This window comes from Pleuronectes platessa, chromosome 17 (assembly GCF_947347685.1).
Source record: "Pleuronectes platessa chromosome 17, fPlePla1.1, whole genome shotgun sequence".
In the NCBI taxonomy this organism is placed as follows: domain Eukaryota; kingdom Metazoa; phylum Chordata; class Actinopteri; order Pleuronectiformes; family Pleuronectidae; genus Pleuronectes; species Pleuronectes platessa.
This window is the reverse complement of record NC_070642.1, coordinates 1,682,504-1,706,563: the sequence shown is the minus strand read 5'-3', so window position 1 is coordinate 1,706,563 and position 24,060 is coordinate 1,682,504. Positions and strand designations below refer to the sequence as shown.

Sequence of the window (24,060 nt, the reverse complement as noted above, 5' to 3'; positions counted from 1 at the left end):
TGACAGAACATTTGTGAAAGAAAACATTTATTATGAACATAATAAAGTATAAAAACACAAATTACTAAATAAAAGTACTAACTAGCAAGGATCTGTAGGTGAGTGCGTGTGTATTTAAATTAGGGGGGGGGGGGGGGGGTGGGTTCTCAAAATGGTGGTTGACCAGGAGAGTAACACCTTCCTGTGGGCTTTAAGATGTCCCCTAAGATAACAGCCCCCCCACCACCATTCCTTTGAAGTGGGGAAGGAGACAAGTAAGGTGAAAACTATGCGTGTCTGTGTAGTTGTTAATCAGAGAATGCAAGAGTCAGAGAAACCTACAAAGGAAGCCTGTGAAGGCCATTCTAACATTAGCTTTCATTTAACTTGTTGCCACAATATCACACCACATATCAAACTTATAAACACAAACAGAATCAAATAAACAGTCTTGCTTAGCATGTATAATTATTAAGCCCAGATTGTTACCAGTCCGAAGGAAAAGGAAAAGAAGGTTGCTGGGCAGTTTGCAGTTCTGACGTCTCCGGTGGGTCGAATGGTCTCTGCCTACTATGGAGCCGTGTGCTCAGATGCTGGTTCGAAGGCCTTACCTGCAGGAAATTGAGTCGCTGCTAAGAAGTTGTAGAGCGTGAAGGGTGAGGAGATTTCCTTGAGAAGATGAGTTGGAGAGCTGCACCTCTGACCTCCGGTCATTGGTGGGAAGAGAACATTTGCTGGAGCAGTCAGGTTTCGCCCTCTCGCCGATGCATGACGAGAAGCCGGCAGCCTCACTCCTTGAAGAGTTTTGGGAAGAGAGCTGGAGCAGCCTTCCGCCCTTGGAGGGATTGGAGAAAGAGTGAATTTGGGGGGAGCCTCTGCTTATATTGGCCTGTCGGCCCCCAGGTCATGAGACCCAATGACCAATTAGAGTTGACTTTTGTGGCTTTTCACACCTATGTGTGAAGTCCACCAGAAGAGAAGGAACCTGTTGCCCCCTGGGAGCCTGAGTTCCTTGACTGTCTCAGAACAATGAAACCTGTGGCATCTTAGGAGATTGAGTTCGCTCCAGCACATGCGGCATGTTTCTTTCATGCTTTGAGCACACATTTAGGCCGAAAAGAGGCCTGTGCTTTGCACAAAAACCATGTCCCAACACTTGGGAGCGCTGGTCTGCGCGTGTTAACCTTTGGCCTAGGGCGTAGCCTAGAAATTGGATTCCACTCCCTCCTCTAACGGCATCGTTTTGTTGGTGGGATGGAAAAGACGGACGTGTCTGAAGTATGCAGGGGGATTAAACCGAACCAAATGCCAGCAGAAATTGTTAAAAAAAGGGTTTAACATCCTGACTGCCGTAAAATTGCTGCTCTGACCTCAAGGTAATCCGACTTGAGCCCAGACAATGAGAGTAGTTTATGGAAAAAGACAGGCATCTCCCTAAAGGTCTCATTAGCTGTTGTGGGTCATAAAGAGGCTGCATTATTTCAATGACAGTTTCATCATCAGGTAAAAAACACCTTGTAGGGGTTTTTACCCTTCCGTCAAAGTTATTTTAATCTGATTGTGATGTCACAGCTGGGACCCTGTATCACATGGATTATTTGGACCGTCTGTCTTCTCCTTACTTTTCCGTTGTTTTTCCAGTCGTGAATCTCTACCATCTTTAAGATGTGTTTGACGCTGTTCTTTTGAAACAATCTGCAACCTGAGGAAGAAGACCAGTGTGATTTAAATCTATGGGTGAGAAGGACAGGCGATTGTGTAGAGGACACTCCCACTGTTGGCTATAATGAAAGAACATTGCCTCTTGTTACTTTTTAGAAGGCATTCTTTTAACATATACCTCTGGTTCAGTCTGCCCATAAGGATGTACAGTATGTGTTTACTAAAGACATGATCACATTACTTTTCATAAATATGTTTTATGTTTAAAATAATACTGTCGTGAATATGTCCCACAAATCAACATCATAAAAAACTACTTAATTATGTACAGACATGGAATTGAATGACTTTCAGACAGGATATTTTAGAGGCTCAGTCGTTCCCAGTGTTTCCATTTCTATTTGGGTTTATTTTAAACAAATTCACCGTGTTAAATACGTGAAGGAGACAACAGATGTTCATTATTAAGTATTACTAACCTTTATTATCTAAATTGAGAAAAGACAAAGTAAACAAAAGCAATACAGAAAACAGAAATTATGACTAACACATAGGCTTTTAAAATATTTGATTTTACTGTGTTTTACACATGTCTTCTTGTTTTGGAGACTGAGGCCACCACTCGTCCTTTGTGGCTGCATCGAGACCTGTAGCTGCATCTGCAACACACCAGACTTTTATCAAACCAATGAAGATCAAGTAACAGTAGAAAATAAAATCACCTGTTCTACTGTGTTTTATAGTGGCAGCGATGATCATTATGGTCTTAAATTGACCCTGTTTCAGACCTGAGTCAAACCAGATATTAATGTAGCAAACAGCCATCAGAGTGTGTTTTATCTGACTGCAGTGTTTGTTGTTCATTACCAGTTAATAATGTCGATACAAAATCAATATATTATATTTATTATATCGAAAGACTGCATTATAGCTCATACTGCAACATAAAGCCACCTCTCCATGAATTTTATTTTCTACTTGTTGGACATCTGAATAAAGGACTGAATAAGCCACTGTAAAGTGAAAAATCCTAAAAGTTCACTGGGTTTTGTAGCCTTACAGCAGACATTAGCATTGCCCTACTATAAACTGACACTTTTTAATAAAACTAAAAATGGTCAAAATTCTGCCTTTAAAGCAAGCAGTGGCTAAACATTTTATAAGCCCTAGATGTGCTGCAAAAAGATAGGGATTTTAGATGCAGAGACTGTAATATAGAAACCGATTACAACAGGAAATCCAATATTGTTGGCAGGGAAAAATGTATCAAAAATATCAAAAAAGAACTGATAAGCATTCAAAAGCAATGTCATATCCACTTATTCTAAATTACTAGCATCCAACTCACAAGCTGAGGTGGTTCAAATCTTTGTATATTTTTGACTTACTATCTTGTCAAATTATTTTAATATGTCATACTTCTGACTGGTGTCATGATTCTGTATTTGTTGCATTTAATTTGTCCATCCTTTTTATATCAGCAAATATCAGAAAGACAAGAGTGTTCAACAGCACCACAAGAGTGTTTAAAATTATCACACAGATGAAGCAGCACCTCTCAAACATTTTCATTACAAACTGTCTATTGGAACATTTATGGAGGAGTATTCATTTCAGGACTGTTGCATTAGACTGCTTTTTGCTTTTAGCTACTGGATACATGAGTGATTTGCTCGGTTTTGGCTTATATTATCATTCAGTTAAATTATTATCTTGCTCAGCGGACAGGCACAGATTGAATGGAACTTCACCAGTTCAACAGTTGAGGACGGTGCTGATTCATGTTTTAATGGAAGACTGATCAAATCCATCAACCCAAGTTTCTGTCAGTGCAACCCAAGTTTCCCTCAACACACAGTGTGATATTGCAGCAGTTACCCCTCTCTGCATCTGGAGTATCAGGAACATGGGAAATCTCTGGCAAAACAAACAGCTTCAGTGTTCATGTTGTACAAAAACTCTTAAAGGGATAGTTTGCCAAAAAATGGCACACCATCTACTCACCACTATGCTGATGGAGGGGTGGGTGAAGTGGTTTAGTCAAGAAACTTTTGGAGTTTCAGGGGTAAACAGTGTTGCAGCCAAATTCAATACAATTAAAGAAACTGGTTACTCCCTCTAAAGAACCAAAATAAATAATACCATGCCTCCATACTACTCGTGTTGTGTCATCCATGTGTCCGGATGCCGAGACATTCCAATTCGACTCGAAACAGCATAATTTACACCATGTTTTCAACCTAAATGTCCACAGATATCCTCCTCGGAGCCACTTTCACATTCGTACCCACACACTGAAAACAAGCTGCATCCACTAGTATCACTACTTCCAGTAGAGGACTTTTAGGCTTAATACATAGTGTAAATGAAGCTGAGTCGACACTTTATGACTCAACACGAGCAGTATGGAGGCATGTTATGTTTTTTATGTGTTATTATGTCTGAAGGAGTCACCAGTTACCTAAATTGTATTGGATTTGGCTGCAACACTGTTTACCCCTGAGAATCCACAAGGGTTTTGTGGACTCAAACAATTCACCCACCCCTCCATTGGCATAGTGGTGAGTAGATAATGAGTGAATTTTCATTTTTCGGTAAACTATCCCTTTAAAAAGGATTGTGGCAGACAAGCTACACAAAAAAGTAGTTGACATAAGTTTTCTACCTGGAATGGTGCCAAGGCTGGAGTTATCAAAGAATTGCTTGGGAAAGGTTCTGGGCAGCAGGTCCGAGCTCCCACCCACATCAAAGAAACTGCTTTTGGGGGAGTCGAGCTGATAGACCTTTGGAAAGTCCATCACCTTCCTAGGAGAGTCTAGGATCTTCCTAGAAGTAACCAGCAACTTCTTAGGTGAGCTGAGGAAGCTGGAGGAGTCTGAGGTCTCTTGTAGGCCCCTCTTGGTAGTCTTGCAGGGCGATGAAAGCTTGTCCACTTCAACTTTGCTCTTTGCCTTCAGATTGATGGCTCGGCTCTTCCACTTGCTAATCTCTGTCTGCTGAGTGGACACCAAGCTGTATTGAGACAGGGGCAGATGACAATATGGATTTAAGAGTCATCGAAACTATCTGAGCAGTTCCACTGTCAGACTGGTTGTACTTACCATTCCAGCTCCGTTATTTTAAGGCAAAGCTGTTTGACTTCCTTCTCAAGTTTGGTCTTGTCCAGCAGAATGCTGCTCTTGATCACCACACCTCTGGGGTTGGTCAGTTTAGTGTGAAGGTCCTCACCCTGCAAGACTAAATTTTCACATTGTCCATTTAACCAGTCTTCCTCTTAAAATGGGTAAAAAAAAAAAAATTATCACCCGTAAAATTAAACGATTCAAGAGGCTTCATTCTTCGTCATGTGCACTGTAACTTTTGTGTTTAATTACTGTGGAACAAGGAATTTATGTTACAAGCTGTTGTGTCTAATGGTAGAAAAGAGGACTTTATACAATTACTCCATTAATTTCCTTCACATCAATACTCTTCTTTTATTGCGGTCATGATAGCTGTTTTGTCAACTTGTAGTTTTAACACAGTTGATGCTACAGTGTAGCCCAAATATTGGGCAGATGGCTGCACACCACTGTGTACGGACAGCACAAATGTATATTTGTGAACCTGGTGAAGTTATTGGAGCCTGCCTGTCTGGACTGCACGTGTTTACACATCCAGCAGACACAGAGTAGGAGTCCTATTTTATGTAAAAGGGTTATAAGAGGTGTGTCCGTCGGTCAACCTCATATACACTCAAATCCACATATAACAGAAACTTAGTAAAAGGATTGAATTAATGTAACACTTGTCAAGTCTTAACCACTGCAAGCACAAGTCACATTCAGACATACATTAATACAGTTCTTGTGTGAAAGAAGTGTGTGGAGAGAAGTATCAGCTGAACGTGCTTCACAGTGACTTTTAGCTCGTTGCTTATCAGTTCGTTTTACTTCAATCTCACTGTCGTTTCAAAGAAACAGAAACATCCTCTGTCCATAACGTGCCGATTTCTGCAGCTAGTGAATCCAAAGACTGCATGCTCTGTAAATTTTTTTTTTTTTTTTCTAATAAGCTCACCAGGGGGCTGTTCTAGAAAAAAAGCAAGTTTGTCATTTCTATGATGTGTTTTTGTTGTCCTGCGCCACTTCACCTAACATCGGCCATCTTAGATAATCTGTGCTACGAAGCTGGTTATCAACTCTCCCCTGCTACAAGTGCTTTCATGTGACAGAGGTGAAGTTGTTAATTTTGAGCAACATTGTATGAACAATAAATAAAGTTCTCAATCTAAAAGGAGAAGAAACAATAAAATCTGTCAGTAGAGTCTGTAATAGCAACATTATTAAATTATTATCACATATGAAACAAAAAAAGATATAAATGTAAATCTTTAATGCATAAAGTTTAAGCAAAAATTTTGCAGAGGAATTATATTATGGTCAAAATTGTAAAAATTTAAATCTCTTCATTAGTAAGAATCTCTGTTTTAGAACCACCGTGGATACATGAAGTCATGAACAGCATAAACATTCATCCTAAAAGGTGATCATGTGTTAATAATGCATTCAGTTTGTTACCACTCCGTTAAAGTGAAGGTAGACGTCATCTGAACCAGCTAAAACACAGTTTAATTTCATGTCCATAATCTTTACTAATTTGTGATCCAGCTTCTACATTCCTATTATCAATTATTTTATGAAACGGCCAAAGAAAAAGAACACGGTCACTACCTGAAGCTGAGAGCTACAGTTGAGGTCTAAATACATTTTCACACATCTGACTTACATGACTCCTCTCCTTGCTGTTGTAGCCTCCTCAACGTATCCTTCAGATTCCTTAATGATTCTTCCTTCACGTTCAGCACTGTACTCATTCTCTGGATCCTGAGAAGGAAACACTCTGGTCACAACATTCAGCCACAGAACAAAGAGCAAAGTACAAATAACGCTCTTATGTGTCCTAAATGAGGAAGGTTGACAGCTAAGAATTTCATTCAACTGTCAACAGGCATAATTAGATTTAAAAAAAAACAGTGATAGTTCCTCCACTATCTGAAGAAAATAACTACAGAATATTGCAATAACACATTAGGTTCAGTCAACAAATAAGACCAAACGGAATAAGAAGAAAAATAGAATGGTACTTAAGATAGCGTTTAAGACCGTCAAGGCTCAACAGTCTCCTCGTGACACCACATTTTAATTCTCGAGTCCCATTTTTTTGGGAGGGATCTGCACCAAAGTGCACACATTCATAAATATCAGTCTCCTAAACATGCCCGAGTGTTTTTATGAATAATAATCTGACAAAGCAATTTCACAAAAAGAAAACATGGATTCCATCAGTCAGACGTTTGTGTAATTCCACTGACTCACAGACAGACAAACAAACACAGATGAAAACATACGTCCTTTGTGTAGGTAACAAAAGGCTCTTACTCTTGTTTGTGTTTATCAGATGCAGACCTCAACTCCACCTCCATTTTGAACAGTTTAGTCTGGAGATTTTCCAGTTCAGCAGCACTGGGTGACGCTATTTTCTGATAAGGAAAAGAAAAATACAATAGGAGCTGCTTCATGCGAGTCAAAGAACCAACATTTAAACAAAAAGGACTGCAATAACTGAGCTCAGAGTCTGATATAAAGGTAAACAAACCTCTTCAGCTATAGAACGGCTGCTATTTAGTCCGTACAGACAATACAAACCTCAGACTCTTGCTGTTTGCCCCTGAGCATTTGGATTGTCTTCTCTTTCTCATCGTTTTGCGCACAGCTGTCCTGCAGCTCTGTCTGCAGAAGCTGAGTGGCCTGCTTATGGCTGGACAGCCCGTTTGTGGCCTTTATATGTGCCTCCTCCAGCTGCTCATTTTGTACATGCAAAGCCTGTAACAAAGAAAAAGATGTCACTGGCTGTTGGACAGGTTTACCCCTGAGATGGACACTGTAAGAAGAGACAGGAAAGGGATATAAGAAATTAAGAGGTCTTTACGAGCTAAGCTTTTATGTCCAATGATGGCAGCTAAAAATAACAATGCAATTGTCCTCATAGGGTGTTCAGACCCCTTCGGTATCTGTTCTAACTACTCAATGTTATTGAAATGAAAAGATGGTGCAGTTTGAACCTGAGATAGTACAGAATATCACAGTATGCCAACACAAAAAGCAAGTTTAATAATAAAGCAAAATAACCAGCAGGTGGCGATGCTAGAGAGGGAAATATTCCTTTTCACACTGAATTAGAATTAAAAAACTAAAAGTGCATCTTAAGGACATAAGGTAATACAACATACATAATTCAGTAACTTCCGCCTTTTTTAATAGACTCAACACTGCTTTCATGCACAAACATGAAATAAAAAAGTCCAACTACTGAGAAGTAGTTTCAAAAAGATTATGTAGCTTTAGCTGAGAATACTCACACACTGAATGTATGGCAACCAACAGTTCACTATGGAAAAAAAGCAGTGTCTTGAGTAGCAGCTTTTATCCACAAACTCAAAATGCAATTCAAAAAGATTCATGCTCAATTAGCATATGAAATTAAACTGGGCAGGTCTTCTTCTATGCTGTGAAATGGCGGGTGTCTATTAGCATTACAAGGCATTTATGCCAAATACTGTTAAGGACAGCGTAAAAATGGCATGCCGCTGCATCAAAAAAAAATTCGCTTCAAATTAAAAGCACAGGATCGTTTTCTTAAAATTATTTTTTGCCAAGGCAAAGTCCCGCGACCCACTGCCCACCAGTTGAGAATCACTGTACAAAAGGTGTCAATATCAGGCATCAAACAAACATACTTTTACTTTTTCTTCAGTTTGCATGAGTTGAGTAAGAAGGTTCTGGTTGTCCTTCAGCAAGGAGAGCTCTGATTTCAGAGGAGCTCCCTCAATCGCCTGCAACAGAGTGGAACTTTTGCCTTTCTCCTCTCTGAGCTGAAAACGAGCCTGAGCCTCCAGCAGCTTCAGCTCTTCACTCAGAACACTCTGTTCAGCAGTGATGCCCTGTAGGAAGTCCATTGACAATATGACATTAGGAAGACAAGAAATAGCATTGTAGTGAACATTTGATGCAAAATTGTTACACTTTGTTATTAGCCAGACCACATTTAAAAACACAGGAACATGTATGGATTAAAATATTTACTATTAAAAATAGCAGTAGTTGTGAGCAACCATATCTCAGGTTTTCAATAACTGAAGTGAATGAATGGATCCTATTTGCTGAAAAATTCTGTGGCTGAACTGTTGTGTGCACTTTAAATGCTGTACACTTTGTGATGGGTAAACCGGTGCGTGAATGTGTCACTCATTCTCGAAACAGAATGAAATGATCTGCAGTGACTTTGCAAGGCTTTGTCAGGCCTGAAACTGGCTCTCAGCTACTCATGGCTTTAATTTGGGATTGGGCTCATGAGATGCTTCCTTCTTTTAACACTAAATGCTAGAGTCCACAAATTACCATTTGTGTCTATAGCCCCTTCACACACTCCGTATTAACGTGGTTTTCGTGATGTGAGCACAAAACGACACCTCCGAGTGCCAAAGTGATTTCCATAAAATACAAAAGGCATCATGAAAAGTTGTAAACCCAACAGTACAAGAAAGCATTAAAAATAAATTAAGACTTAAATACAAAATAGAATCAATAAATGAGATATAAGATATAAAGAGAATAAACTGTGTAGTATAAGATATTTATAATTATTTGATTGAATAAAATGCCGTGGAAAACAGAAAAGTCTTCAGCATTGATTTAAAAATTTAAAGACGACCTGAGGGGTCTTGATGGGTCATAATGAAACTGGAAATACATACACATACCCCTGCTGAAGGCTTCATTTAAAGTGAAGAAAGCTGTAACAACAGAAATGATTTGCTATACCTTGTGTCGTTTGTGTTATTTTGATATCTTCTTTTCTCCTTGCTTCTTCCCGCCATGCAGTGCATCTTAGCTAGCAGAGATGATGTAAGTGTATATTTACATATAGTGTGGGGAAGTGAGATCTGATCCGAGATCAGATCAGGAGACGCATGTGGGGCCACATTTTAATGCCAAGTGTGTCACACTTTCTTCACAGTGAACTTTGAATTAATGTGCTGTTGAAATCTGCTATACAAATAGTATAGTTGCATTGCCTTATACATAGGACATACAGTAGGTTGAGTAAGCAGCCTTTCAATGGAGCAAAGGCCATCTTCTCATTCACACTGCTAAAATAATGTTGACACGTGGCCCAGACCACCTCCGAATGTGGTCTGGCGTGAGCGGATGTGTATCCGATCTGAGTTCGTGTGTACCATATGTTTCCATAACACGTCCTCAAAACTGTAGACATCCTGCTCACTAACAGCAGCAGATCGCCCCTCCTGCCTGTTGAAGTAATCAAAGAGGTGAATATTGAACACTACCTGCAGGATCATCTTCTTGCTGTGGGCCAGGGCAGCTCTGCGGTCCAGCTCACAGCTAAGGATGCTGTCAAGCTCACTGAAGCTGATTGGCTGGGTGCTTATTGCGCCCTGTAGCTGCTCCTTGAACCTCTCCCTCGCTGTGATCTCCACCGACAACTCATTGGGATGAGAAGCCACATTGTCCAAGAACTTCTCCAAAATGATGGACATTTTCTACAAAGCCAGCAGAGTTGTTATGAGATTTCAGTATATTAATGTTGGAGAGATGTCATCCAATCCTCAACCTGCTGGAATTTATACTTCAAATTGCTCTGGATAAAACCATTTACTAAATTCTAATATCACTCAGTACAGTGTTTACCTCTGCAAAGGCCCTCATTAAACCACATTTATTTACACTAAGTCAAAGTAATCAATCAAACTCAAGTAAACCCCTTATTTTGCTATGTTAGAGAAAGTGAAAAGATTTTCTGGATCCATCTCTTGATCCAGATCCGTATCAAGATTTTGTGTGTTTCTCCCTGACCCTAAGTTTTGTGTCAATCAGTCCAGTAGTTTTTGCATGATCTTGCTTACAACACCCCAACCAACACACAAATGGACAGGGGTGTAAACATATGCTCCTATGTAGAGGTAATGACCGAATTGGAAGGCAAGCATTTTGCAAAGGCTGGGTAACATTCTCACCTGCTGGTAGCGCTGCCGCTTGTCCAGTAGATCAGCCAGTCTGTGTTCCCACACAGCATGGAAGTCCACGTCTTTGACAGAGAGAGTGGGTGCCTGTACTCTGCACATCAGCACATCATGCAGCCGCCTTTCCTCAAAAACAGACAAGTCTTTCTTCACCAACTCCTCAAACCGATCCCGACAATCCTGGGCCTTCACCTGTAGGCACACCTGAGGAAATGATTTACTGGTTACTACTTTATCAAGAGTAAGACCTACATGAAATTTCAAGTGGACAAATGTTGATATTTACTACAATGTTTCTCAGAGTCTGAACAGTCTCAAGTCCTAGCTGACATATAGTCGTGTAGGCGCTCATGGTGGCTTTTGGAAGAGAGGTCAGATAATCATGGTTCAAGGCACTCTGCACCCTCAAAACCTTGTCCATGGGTGTGGGGATGTATTTGGAACACGTGTCTATAAAGTGCTGGAATCCTCTGAAGGTCTCCTGCAACAAGTAGAAGTAGAATTATTCAATTCTTTGTGTGCCTTTCATCTGCTGATGAATGCACATTTAGAGGTTACATTACCTGAAGCTGCCTGGTGGAGTCCTTCAACCTTGATGACACCGTCACCTCGACTCCAGTGGAGCCTCGATCTTCACTGAGCAACTAAAAGAAAAAGAAAAAAAGACGTAGGCCGGTAAGTAGGCCGGTCTTCACTAGCAACAAAAAGAGAACGAAACACCATTCACTCTGTGTATAAATGTCTCTTACTAAAGCCGTTTCATTATTGTTGAGGAATTTTTGACCATCCTCACACATGACTATATATGCCAGTGTATATTATATATTACACTATATCTGTAGAGGAGAATAGTGTCTGTCTAATTCCACAGATTCTCCCTTCTATCTCTTAGCGGTACCAAAGGTCAGGTTACAGATTAAGGGCCAACCAACTTCCACTCTCACCAACAAGCACTTTATTTGTTCTATGAGGGGCAATTCTGGGTTCAGCATCTTAACCAAGGACACTACGGCATGCAGATGGGCAAGACTGGGGATCAAACTGCCACCATTCTCGTTGGAGGACAAACACTCTCCCACTGAGCCACAGCCACTGGATGTGCCGTTAGAATGGGTGACGCAAGTAGAGGACAATATATGGGAATGCTGTGGGAGACATCTTCAGACTTGGGGCTGACAATTGCTTATGTTACTCTGTTAGTGTTTGTATATTTTTCCACCTTCTGGTCTCCTCTAGAATCTAGAGTTCTCCTTTGACCAGCTTCCACAAAATTTCAATAACAATTGAGTTTCTAATTCAATGCTGCTTCAGAGTAAATCCAGGAGGAGCGGGGAGGGATGGAGACAGATCAACAAGAAGTAGTATCACAGTTCACTGTCATGTCAGAGTGACAATTTCAGAGACAAAAACATATCTAAATGGTTTTTGATTGTGTAAACCAGGGGCTTTGTGCTGAACCTCCATACTTTTATGTCACCGACCAAATGGGTTAGACACTAACAAGCTCAGAAAATGCCTCCACTCCAAATGTCAAGGAATAAACCTCAATAGCATCAGTAGGCCAATGACTATGCAGCATGGTTGGGCCAGGATCTAATAATGTTGGTGGTCTGTAATAACAGCTGTAGAGTATGTAGTATGTACACACTTAAACATGAATGGAATAAACTTCAGAAAAGAAAGTTGCTCTGTTTTTGACTGTAAGAAAAAGGGACCTCAGACTAGGGCTGCTCGATTAATCGAAAATTAATCGTGATTACGATTATGGGGTCAAACAATCTCCAAACTACTACAATCGAGTTGAAACGATTATTTGGCTTTTTTTTCCTGAAAGAGACGCGCGTGCGCAATTCAGTCTAGGGCTGCCGTGATTCGTCGACGTCATCAATTACGTCGACGCGGAAAATGCGTCGATGGCAATAAAATGCCTCGACGCATTTTTTTTTTAAAAATTATGAATTTAACTTTTCGATTTCTAAAAGATTTCATTTCAATTCATTATAACAAATGTTCTTCTTTCAATATCCCTACGTAATTGCTGCGTGCATTACGTCAGTCGTTTTCGGCACCAGTCAACGCTGAACGCACCAGTTTTAAAAAATCATGGCGGAGGCAGCAGAGTCCGACTTGGTTCCGAAACGTTTCCAAAGACCCAAGGCTTCAAAAGTATGGGAGTACTTCAACGTATCACCAAACGATAAGGTGGTTTGTAGACTGTGCAAACTTTCGATGGCATACCACAAAAGCACCAGCGCTATGCACGAGCACCTGAAGAGAAAACACACCGGCGCTATTCTGGAAGATGGACTGCCAGAAAAGGCAAAACCACCGTAAGTCGACTTTCACCGATGTCATTGGGCGATGTTTGTACATTTGTATTTGTGGTTAAACCGCTGGGCACGTGCCGCGGCTGGGGGAGCAGTCGCCCCGGGGCGACTGCTCCCCGGGCGCTCTCCCCTCCGCAGCGCCGGAGGCTCGGTGTGCGGCCCGCCTCAAGTTTTTTTTGGGGGGGGGGGGGGGGGGTCACAGAGAAGAGGTCTGTGTCATTGCTGGACACATTGCTTGGGTCGGACTCAGACGAAACCTCCAGCCAGAATAACAGTGGGGACGAGGCAGATGTCATCAGTCATTCAGTGAGAGAAGAGATTCTCAAGTATTTTGGGGAACAGCCTCCGCCTAAAAGTACAGATCCTCTGCAGTGGTGGAAAGCAAATGAGGCAAGGTTTCCCTCTCTGGCTGTTCTGGCAAAGACTTATTTGTGTGTACCTGCCACATCAACACCTTCCGAGCGTCTCTTCTCCGCAGCTGGAAACATAGTTTCCAAGAAAAGAGTTAGCCTGAGTCCAGAGCATGTGGACATGCTGACATTCCTACATTATAACACACATGTCTAACTGACGTTAGAGTCGGATTTTGAGCTGGACACCATTCTTTATTATACTTTAAACATGTTGCACTTTGTTTAGTATGCAGACGTAACTGTTTTATTTTGATAAGGGGTTAAACTTTGATATCTTGAGTTGCACTGCTGACTTAACTTATAAGCCCTCTTTTTTATTTATTTTTATCACGTTGGAGTTGCTAGTTTAAACCTACAGTTTTGCACTTTGATATTTGAGCCTGTTTACATTTTGTTTTGTGCTGCATTATATGATGACATACAGTTTGTTGTTGTCAAAATAAAGTTAACTGAAATGAAATGGTCAATTTGATTTTTTCCGAGGAAAATTAGTCGTTTAGATTAATCGACTAATCGATAAAATAGTCGCCAGATTAATCGATAGAAAAATAGTCGTTAGTGGCAGCCCTAATTCAGTCCTTCCCCCTAAGCATTCAGCGGCCCAGCTGACTGGCTCTCACTCTCAAGCAGCAGTAAAGTGAAGGAGGCGAGTTGTGTGTGTGTTGATCGGCGGTGAAAAAAACAGCGCGAGTGGAAAAGCAGGGAGGGCAGCAGCAGACAATATAGCGGCCGCGCCGTACACCACTATTCTCAAGCGCGCTCCCGCCTGGCTGTTTAGACCGGTCAGAACGAACCTGCATTTCTCCACACCGGTCAGTCGGTCATAGAGTGTTAAGGCCGGCGCATGCTTCTGCGTTTTCATGGGCCCGCAAGAGCCCTTCCGGGCCCCTTACGTGCTTATGTATCTCTTCTCACGTGCTTATGTATCTCTTCTTACGTGCTTACGTGCGTCGCCCAATTTTTCTAACTATACGACAAAGCGACGCGAGCCTCACGCAGCCCGCAAGGCTTGGGATTGGTCTGCCTACTACATCCCGTCCGGAGTCGTTTCCGGTTTCATGTCCCATAATACCGGCAGAAACAACGGAAGATTTAGAAGAAACGAATATGGACCAAATAGAAGAGCACTTGGCAGAAGAGATCCGGTAGTATGATCGCTTGTTTAACCCGTCACTGACTGGCGGATTTGTCCGCCAGAAAAAGGCTACGAGGAGCCGCAGTGGCTATGTAAATAAACAATCGACGAAGAAGAAAGAAGGCGTCTCTAAGGTCGTCTTCGACAAAAAACATTACTCCGCCTAGTGTTCTGGCGGGGAAATGCTGTATAAGACGTGCAGCACTTGGGGAAGGTTGGTGAAGCATGAATGACAGAGTCCTGCGACACAGCTGCGTGAAACGCCGCCGACGCAGTTGCAGAAGCATGCGCCGGCCTTTAGGGTTGCCATCATTAAGGGTTTAAATAACCGGGCACCGATATCCTGGTTTCATGGAGGAATAACACACATGCCGTCATCGGTGTTTACCGGAAACTGGAAGTGATTTCAAAAATAAAGCAGACTTCAGAATAAGGGCACATATTAATAATCGTGATTTTGATATTGTCCAAAATAATCGTGATTTTTTCCATAATCGAGCAGCCCTACCTCAGACGTCTTCCTCTTAGTGTTCCAGTTTTATAGGTAATGTTAAGCTAAATTAAAATTCAACTTGTTAATAATTGCTGAGTAAATTGAATCGGAAAGATTGAAGGACATCATGAAGCTGAAGATTTGAAACAAACTTCACTTCAACCTCATTTGTTCTATTTTGCATATGAGAGAACTGTAAGTGTGTGAAAATGTCAAGGAGCACTTTCATGTTCTATGAGGGGCAAATCGGGGTTCAGCATCTTGCCTAAGGACACTTCGGCATGCAGACGGGGAAGACTGGGATCGAACCGACAACTTTCTGGTTAGAGGAGAACTGCTCGACTGACTATAAACAGAAACATACTATCTCTATATTGTTCTTCATATCTGCTCTGAGCTGCTGGTTGTCCTGTCTTATTTCCTGCAGTGTCTCCTGCAGCTGATTCCTGTCCTCACAGAGAGACTTCCCCCTGCATAGCAGCTTCTCCTTCTGCTCAGAAAGCTCTCACAGAGCAGATCATCTCTCTCTGAATTGGTGCTTTTCACTTTCCCTTTTTAAGTCTTCAGCTAGGAGAAAGCCGCAGTCACAGGGCGCATTCAAAAGTCTCTTTAGCTTTGACTTAAAACTAATTATAATCCACATTTCCTATCACACCTATTATAAACACATACAATACACAAGCGGGTGTACATAATATTTCATTTTATAGCAGTTAAGTTATCTCTCACTGACCTCACACTGCAATGTCTTCATCTTGTCATCCAGCTCTGCTCTGAGCTGCTGGTTCTCCTGTCTCAGTTCCTGCAGTGTTTCCTGTAGCTGATCCCTCTCCTCACAGAGAGACGTGACCCTGCAGAGCAGCTTCTCCTTCTCCTCAGAGGAGATCTTAAAGCTGGCTCCCTTCTCACAGAGGAGACCGTCTCTCTCCTTTTCAGTGCTTTTCATTTTTTCTTTTAAAGTCTGCACCTGTTAGAAACCCAGTCACATGACTCATTCAAGATTCTCTTAGACTTTGATTTAAAATCATTTATAATCCCTACATCCAAAAATAACTGTAATTTGTACAAGCAATATATATAAAATGCTGTATAATAGAAGCTCTCTCTCACTGACCTCACACTGCAGTGTCTCCATCTTGTCCTCCAACTCTGCTTTGAGCTGCTGCTTCTCCTGCCTCAGCTCCTGCAGTGTCTCCTGCATCTGGTCTCTCTCCTCACAGAGAGATGTCACCCTGCAAATCAGTTTCTCCTCTTCAGAGGAGCTCTGAAAGCTGGCTTCCTTCTCACAGAGCAGACTGTCTTGCTCTCTTTCAGTGCTTTCCAGTTTCTCTGTTAAAGTCTTCACCTGTGACAAAGGCAGCAGTCGCAAGGCTCATTCAAGAGTCACATCAACTTTGATTAAAAACTAATCCAAATATCCTATTACAACTGTTATTATATAAACAATATACAAGCAGGTGTTCATAATATGCTGTTTTATAGAAGTTGTCCCTCACTGACCTCACACTGCAGGGTATCTATCTTGTCATCCAGCTCTGGTCTGAACTGCTGGTTCTCCTGTCTCAGTTCCTGCAGTGTTTCCTGTAGCTGATCCCTCTCCTCACAGAGAGACGTGACCCTGCAGAGCAGCTTCTCCTTCTCCTCAGAGGAGATCTTAAAGCTGGCTCCCTTCTCACAGAGGAGACCGTCTCTCTCCTTTTCAGTGCTTTTCATTTTTTCTTTTAAAGTCTGAACCTGTTAGAAACCCAGTCACATGACTCATTCAAGATTCTCTTAGACTTTGATTTAAAATCATTTATAATCCCTACATCCAAAAACAACTGTAATTTGTACAAGCAATATACATAAAATGCTGTATAATAGAAGCTCTCTCTCACTGACCTCACACTGCATTGTCTCCATCTTGTCCTCCAACTCTGCTTTGAGCTGCTGCTTCTCCTGCCTCAGCTCCTGCAGTGTCTCCTGCATCTGGTCTCTCTCCTCACAGAGAGATGTCACCCTGCAAATCAGTTTCTCCTCTTCAGAGGAGCTCTGAAAGCTGGCTTCCTTCTCACAGAGCAGACTGTCTTGCTCTCTTTCAGTGCTTTCCAGTTTCTCCGTTAAGGTCTTCACCTGTGACAAAGGCAGCAGCCGCAAGGCTCATTCAAGAGTCACATCAACTTTGATTAAAAACTAATCCAAATGTCCTATTACAACTGTTATTATATAAACAACATACAAGCAGGTGTTCATAATATGCTGTTTTATAGAAGTTGTCCCTCACTGACCTCACACTGCAGGGTATCTATCTTGTCCTCCAGTTCTGCTTGGAGCTGCTGGTTCTCCTGTCTCAGTTCCTGCAGTGTTTCCTGAAGCTGATCCCTCTCCTCACAGAGAGTCATCCCCTTACACAGCAGCCTTTCCTTCTCCTCAGAAAAGGAGCTCTGAAAGCTGGCTTCCTTCTCACAGAGCAGACTGTCTCTCTCTGTTTCAATGCTTGCCAGTTTCTCTGTTAAGGTCTTCATCTGTGGGTAAGGCCACAATCAGGTTAATTCAAGAGTCCCTTTAACTTTACCTTTAACTATTTATAATCCAAATATCCTCTCACATCTGTTATTATGATACAATATACAAGCAGGTGTTCAAAATATGCTGTTTTATAGAAGTAAAGTTATTCCTCACAGACCTCACTTTGAAGTGCATCCATCTTGTCCCCCAGCTCTTCCCTGAGCTTCCATTTCTCCTGTCTCACCTCCTGCAGTGTCTCCTGCAGCTGATCCCTCTCCTCGGAGACCGACATCACCTTGCATATGGCTTTCCTTTCTTTTTCAGCATTCCCTACTTGCTCCGTAAGAGTCTTTATCTGTTCAAAAGGCAACATATCAACTTAACAGTAAGTACATCAACAAGTATTTTCAATCAACCACCAGAGCTTTAAGGCTCCCATTCAGATCAGTTTGTCCATCTCTCAATTTTCTGACTTTATTACACTTCCTAGGGCTCTCAGCTGAGTCTATTGGTCCCAGCTGACGAAGTTCATCTTAAGACATGGCTCAAAAATATATAGCTTAATTTTATTAAGATGAGGGGGACAAGGAAAAATAACATTTATTAAATATGAGCAAAATCTTCACTATTAAGAAACAAACCAGAAGATAAAGGAACAAAAAATTTACATTCCCCCCCTTTATTTTCAATTTTTTTTGGGTGGAATAACCATTGCAAGGGATCATTATTTCACAAATAAAGACATCAAAATAATTAATGTTATTTTCACAATCTCTAAATCTGCTCCTAAATTATGCATAAAAAACTGAAAAAAGATAATGTCAAAGGGAAATTGATCTTTGACTTCTTAAATATAAAATATTGTAATTTTGTCCAATTAGACATTTGTCTGAAAAACTAGCACATTCATTATTTAGTTTAAGATTTGACTACCAAAAGTGTTGCATCCAAGTTAATCTCAGTTCCACATGGAAACAAATTCCCTTGAGACATTCCTGAAAACGAGACTGGTGGACAAACAACCAAATATACAGTGCATGAAGAAACTCTTACATGTTTTTGACGTGCCTCCAGCGGTGCACTCATCTCAGAGAGAGCTCCATCCTCTTTGGATGATCGTAAAGTCTCTAAATGACTTAGCAGCTCCTTCTGTTCTCGGTTCTTTTCCAGAGCAGTTCTCAGCTCCTCCTGATTTTCAATCATCTGTTTGATAAAGAAATATTACCTTTGGACCACTAACATGCAGAGAGAGAAAAAAACAGCAGCAGCCCACGACAGCTGACACCAGTGAATGCATTTTCAAATTTGGACTGGCAAAGCAGTCACAAGATCACTGACCATCTCCACATTTTCCTGTAGGTCCACCTTGAGCTGGTCTCTCTCTGCAGTCACGGATTTAAGTGTAGAGAGCAGCTGGTCCATCTCTTCTGCAGAGCTCTGAGCTTCAGCTTTCTGCTCAGACAGAAGATTGTTTAATGGTGTTATCTATCTCTTTCTCATTATCTTTTTCCATTTAGAGATCTTAGAATTAAAGACAGTCAAAAGCATTATTCACAAAATATTTAAATCAGTGTTACCAAAGATGGTTTCAGATAAAGTACAATCAAAATCATACTTGTTCTTGAAGTTCTGTGCCGATTTCCTCCTTTGAGGTTCTGGAAACCTCACTGTCAGCAAGCTTCTTCTCATAATGCTTCATCCGCTTCTCTATCTCATTCAGTTTTTCTACCAGTAATGCTCTTTGGTGGTCACTCTCCTCCAACTGAAATCAAAAATGTATCACCAACTGTGAACTGCCATAACTGGTTTCCAGTAAAGTTATCCTTCACAGACCTCACACTGCAGTCCCTCCATTTTGTTCCCCAACTCTGCTCTCAGCTGAATTTTCTCCTGTCTAAGTTCCTGCAGTGTCTTTTGCAGGTGATCCTTCTCCTCACAGACAAAGGAGAAAGAGAAGCTGCTGTGTAGGGTGATGTCCGAGCAGCTCGGAAATCTGGCCATCCTCTCAAACAATAAGGCTTCCCTCTTTGCTCCCGCATTATCTACTTGCTCTGTAAGAGTCTTTATCTGCTTAAAAGGCAACATATTAACTACCAGTAAGTACACCATCAATTATTTTCAATCAACGACCAGAGTTTTAATGCTCCCATCAACAAACTCCATGAAAAGGCGCAAGTTAATGAAGTAATCAGTTTGTCCATCTCTCAATTCTCTGAGTTCAATACACTTCCTGTGGCTTTCAGCTGAGTTTATTCGTCCCCACTGATGACTTTCATCTTTAGACATGGCTCAAAAATATATAGCTTCATTTTGAAAAAAGCAAATTAGTTAATTATATTAATAAGAGAGGGAGACAAGGAAAAATAAAATGTATTGAATATGAGCAAAACCTACACTATAAATAAAGAAAACAGAAGATAAAGAAACTAAAAATATTCATTCCCCCCTTTTTTTCTACTTTTTTGGGAGGATGGGGTGGGAGGAATAACTACTGCAAGGGATCGTTTTTTAACATATAGAGACAATAAAAATAATTAATGATATTTTCACAATCTCTACCTCTGCTCCTGAATTATGGCGATATAACTGAAATTTCGAAGATGTCAAGTCTAATTGATCTTTGACCTCTTAGATATAAATTATTGTCATTTTATCCAATTAGACATTCGTCTGAAAAACTAGCACATTCATTCTTAAGTTTGAGACTTTGACAACGAAAAATTCAATAATGTCATTTTTGCATCCAAGTTAATCTCAGTTCCACATTGAAACAAATTCCCTTGAGACATTCCTGAACACGAGACTGGTGGACAAAACCACATTTACAGCACATGTACATGAGGAAACTCTTACAAGTTTTTGTCGCGCTTCCAGCTGTGCGCTCATCTCAGAGAGAGCTCCATCCTCTTTGGTTGTTTCTTGGTTCTTCTCCAGAGCAGTTCTCAGCTCCTCCTGATTTTCAATCATCTGTTTGATAAAGAAATATTATCTTTGGGCCTATAACATGCAGAGAGAAAAATAAACAGCAAAAAGAAAACAACAGCTGACACGAGTGAATGTATTTTTAAATTTGGACTGACAAGATCACTGACCATCTCCACATTTTCCTGCAGGTCCACCTTGAGCTGGTCTCTCTCCGCAGTCACAGACGTAAGTGTAGAGAGCAGCTGGTCCATCTTTTCTGCAGAGCTCTGAGCTTCAGCTTTCTTCTCAGACAGGAGAGCTTCTTTCTCAGCTCGCACATATTGAAGCACTTTAGTCTGCTGCTTCTGCTAGAAAAATACAACTTGTGTTTATGGTATATAAGACTTCACTGATTTCATGGTCACAGTTTCAATAATCAGAGAAGAGAGAAAATGCCATTAAACAAAAGACAAACGTAAACATTTAGAGATCTAAGAATTAAAGACAGTAAAAAACATGATCTACAAAATATTTAAATCAGTGCTACCAAAGATGGTTTCAGAGAAAAAAAACATCAAAATCATACTTGTTCTTGAAGTTCTTTGCCCATTTCCTCCATTGAGGTTCTGGAAACCTCACTGTCAGCAAGCTTCCTCTCCAAATGCTTTATCAACTGCTGCATCTCATTCAGTCTTTCTACCAGTAATGCTCTTTTTTGGTCACTTTCCTCCAACTGAAATATTTAAAAAAATCATCAACTGCCATAACTGGTTTCCATAAAGAAAGTAAATAATCTCAAGTTTAATGGTAGAAAGTAGCAGCGTTCTCCTCCACCGATCCACTACACCAGGCTGGATGTGGCATTTGGATGTGGGCATGTTAGGAAAATTCTCAAGCTTCTTGTTAAATGAACAAGTAGAGAGCCACGTCTGCACTTTCATTTATGATAATATGATAACAAAAATTGCATTTATAAAATCACTAGTCTATTCTGATAGACAAATTTTGTACAAAATGTAGGTGATAAATCTTTTACACAGGTTATGCAACACATGAGGACAATCCACACCACTCACACATGATTTTTGTATTATTTCCCCTCTTCAGCCTTATGACTGTTGGCCTTGTGCATACTGGTTGGCCTTATGGACAGCTTAATACTGCTGTATCACACTACAATGAAAATAGATTCCGATGTGTTTTCACGTGGCTGATGTAAGCTAGAGTGAGTTTGACAAGACAAAAACTACAAGATTTGGTCGTTTAAGGAGCAACTCACTCGTTTAGACCCTCCACATTTTATTCTGTAGCTTGCTTTCAAGCATCTCACTTCAAAGTGAGTCATGAGCTGACTCATCTCAGAATCAGAGTGCTCCAGGTCTGAGTGAAGTGAATTCAGCTGCTGTGTTACATCAGTACACTAGCTGCTGGATCAGCCCCTGCTCTCTCAGAGCAGCAGCAGTAAGGTCTGCTTCGTATTTTTACTCTCTCATCGGGAGATATCTGCAGGAGGCCTTAGAGCTGATGAGCCTCCTCCTGATACGGAGCTTGGGCCGACAGCAGACTTTCCCTCTGACTTCGAATGGCAGACAACTCCTCGCTCAACTCACAAACCTGAGACAACCCACATGACGTCAAATGACTACGACTATATGCTACCCTCTATCAGACACTCTTCAAAGAGGTCTTACCTGCTTTTGAGGACATGAAGCAAGCTCTTCCATCTGAGCTCTGAGATATCCCTCTGCTTTACGAGATGCTGTAAGCTCTTCGCTGAGAGTGGCGACTTTTTGCTCAAATCCCTTGCGTTCTATCAGATCTGGAGACAGAAAATCTTAAAACTCCAATTTAAGTGCATTGAAGACTGAGCGCAATTTATACAATCAAATGAAAGTTTGTCAAGCAGCGCTTCAGTAAGTAAAGAGCCTGACTTCAAACATACCTTTTGGGACTTTGCCATCAAGCAGATCAGTGAGCTTGTTGTTCTCATCAAATGTAACAGCAAGCTCTTTTTGGAGATCACTCTCCATCTTTCTGTAGCGCGACTTCTCAATTTCAAGGTGAGAACGCAGGCTGTTAACTTCAGCTTCCATCTTCTCAAGGTTCGAAGCCATGGTCACCTGAGAAGATCACAACAAAAACACCAAATATAAAAAATTGTTCAAGTGTGAATAATACACCTATAAAACAAACAGATGATTAAGTCAGAGACAAATAGTTCCAAATAGATGGCCATGTAGTCAAAACTAAACATGAGATGTATGCCTGAACACAAATGTTTGAGTGAAATCCGGAATTTCTGCAGTATTTCTCTGCCTACCGACATATCGGGAGGGACATTTTTTACTGGGTCTGACAGTAATTTACTCCTCCTCTCTGCCATCATTCGCAGTGCGCACTAAAGACACAATTGAGCCAAACCGTGCACGCCCTGTCACCTACTCCAGCTCTACAGTCCGTATATTATCTAAGTTTACAAATTCTGTTGTTTTAACCCAGTTTGAGTTTACACACGTGTCCCATGATTATGTTTTTGTTGTGTGTGAATAAGTGAGAGTGAAGACATACAAGACAGTGATAAGAGTCTTGTGGTGATAAGTGCCAATACCTGAGCCAATGTGCTGTAAACAAAAACACATGATCTCTGCAGCAGAAACTTTACACTACATCCTCCCTTTATCTGCTGCACCACCCCTCACCTGAATCCTGCGGATGATTTGTTGTTCTTGCGAACTTGTCTGAGCTGAGAACCTCCTGCTGCATTGTACATGTGTGAATAAATCCCACTTTTACAACTATCTTTTTATACCTTTGATTTCATCAGACCAGACACAACAGTAAACAAGGGAGAATGATGCAACAAATTATTTGTAGTCAGTGTCCTTGTGCCAGACAGGAAACCCAATGTAAACTTTTTCCAACATTTTAACTACTGAATTGATTTAAGTAGATTCCACTTACCTTTATCTCCTCCAGAGCAATGTTTTGGCTGCGCAGGACAGCCCATTCCTTCTTTGTATCTCTGCTGACTCCCTCTGCATCAATCAGAGAGCGACGAAGCTTTGCCAACTCCTGCACAAGATCCTCTTCGCTCTGAAAGGAGGCAACATGATAGAACTAGCCTGCTTAATGACTGAGGTCAACTTATTAACTTAAGTTCACTTCAACTAATTCCAGCTATAATTAGCCTTACACTTCAATAGACTAATTAGTTATTATAATGACAATGACTCTGTGGACTGACCTGCACACATTCTGCCTGTGGAATTGTGGCTTGTTCTAACAGCACTGCTAATCATTTCATCAACTGGCTTTTTGTTGTAAGGTTATATTAACTTGTGATTAAAAAAAAATAACACACACACCATTCTCTGAAGTTCCTCTGCTGATTCAGTTTTCTTCTGTATCTCCTCAGACAGTGTATCTACCTTGTTCTAAAAAAAGAAACACACAGATAAAACATTTTACAGATTAAAGTTGTAATAATCATAATAATCAAATATTTTGTATTTCAGATTTTTTTCTTCAGTATCTTAACAATAGTCAGGCCACTAAAGATTTTAAAACAAGTTGAGATA

General features: G+C 40.9%; 1 protein-coding gene across 1 annotated transcript in view; it reads right to left on the bottom strand.

The window, feature by feature from the left end:
* Positions 1–2,098: 2,098 nt before the first annotated feature.
* Positions 2,099–24,060, bottom strand: part of cenpe (centromere protein E) — a 34,780-nt gene continuing 12,818 nt past the window's right edge. Inside the window, exons 18-44 of the mRNA XM_053445830.1 lie at positions 23,848–23,916; positions 23,444–23,575; positions 22,425–22,602; positions 22,174–22,301; positions 21,069–21,215; positions 20,671–20,850; positions 20,432–20,545; positions 19,194–19,340; positions 18,917–19,030; positions 18,632–18,781; positions 17,757–17,933; positions 17,359–17,595; positions 16,973–17,203; positions 16,592–16,825; positions 16,206–16,436; positions 15,825–16,058; positions 11,287–11,367; positions 11,010–11,204; positions 10,718–10,927; positions 10,031–10,243; positions 8,420–8,623; positions 7,329–7,505; positions 7,062–7,162; positions 6,409–6,506; positions 4,743–4,878; positions 4,307–4,653; positions 2,099–2,300 (exon numbers count right to left, since the gene is read on the bottom strand). Coding sequence (XP_053301805.1) covers positions 2,215–2,300; positions 4,307–4,653; positions 4,743–4,878; positions 6,409–6,506; positions 7,062–7,162; positions 7,329–7,505; positions 8,420–8,623; positions 10,031–10,243; positions 10,718–10,927; positions 11,010–11,204; positions 11,287–11,367; positions 15,825–16,058; positions 16,206–16,436; positions 16,592–16,825; positions 16,973–17,203; positions 17,359–17,595; positions 17,757–17,933; positions 18,632–18,781; positions 18,917–19,030; positions 19,194–19,340; positions 20,432–20,545; positions 20,671–20,850; positions 21,069–21,215; positions 22,174–22,301; positions 22,425–22,602; positions 23,444–23,575; positions 23,848–23,916 — 4,551 coding nt within the window. The 3' untranslated portion in view covers positions 2,099–2,214. The remainder of the gene's footprint in view (positions 2,301–4,306; positions 4,654–4,742; positions 4,879–6,408; positions 6,507–7,061; positions 7,163–7,328; positions 7,506–8,419; positions 8,624–10,030; positions 10,244–10,717; positions 10,928–11,009; positions 11,205–11,286; positions 11,368–15,824; positions 16,059–16,205; positions 16,437–16,591; positions 16,826–16,972; positions 17,204–17,358; positions 17,596–17,756; positions 17,934–18,631; positions 18,782–18,916; positions 19,031–19,193; positions 19,341–20,431; positions 20,546–20,670; positions 20,851–21,068; positions 21,216–22,173; positions 22,302–22,424; positions 22,603–23,443; positions 23,576–23,847; positions 23,917–24,060) is intronic.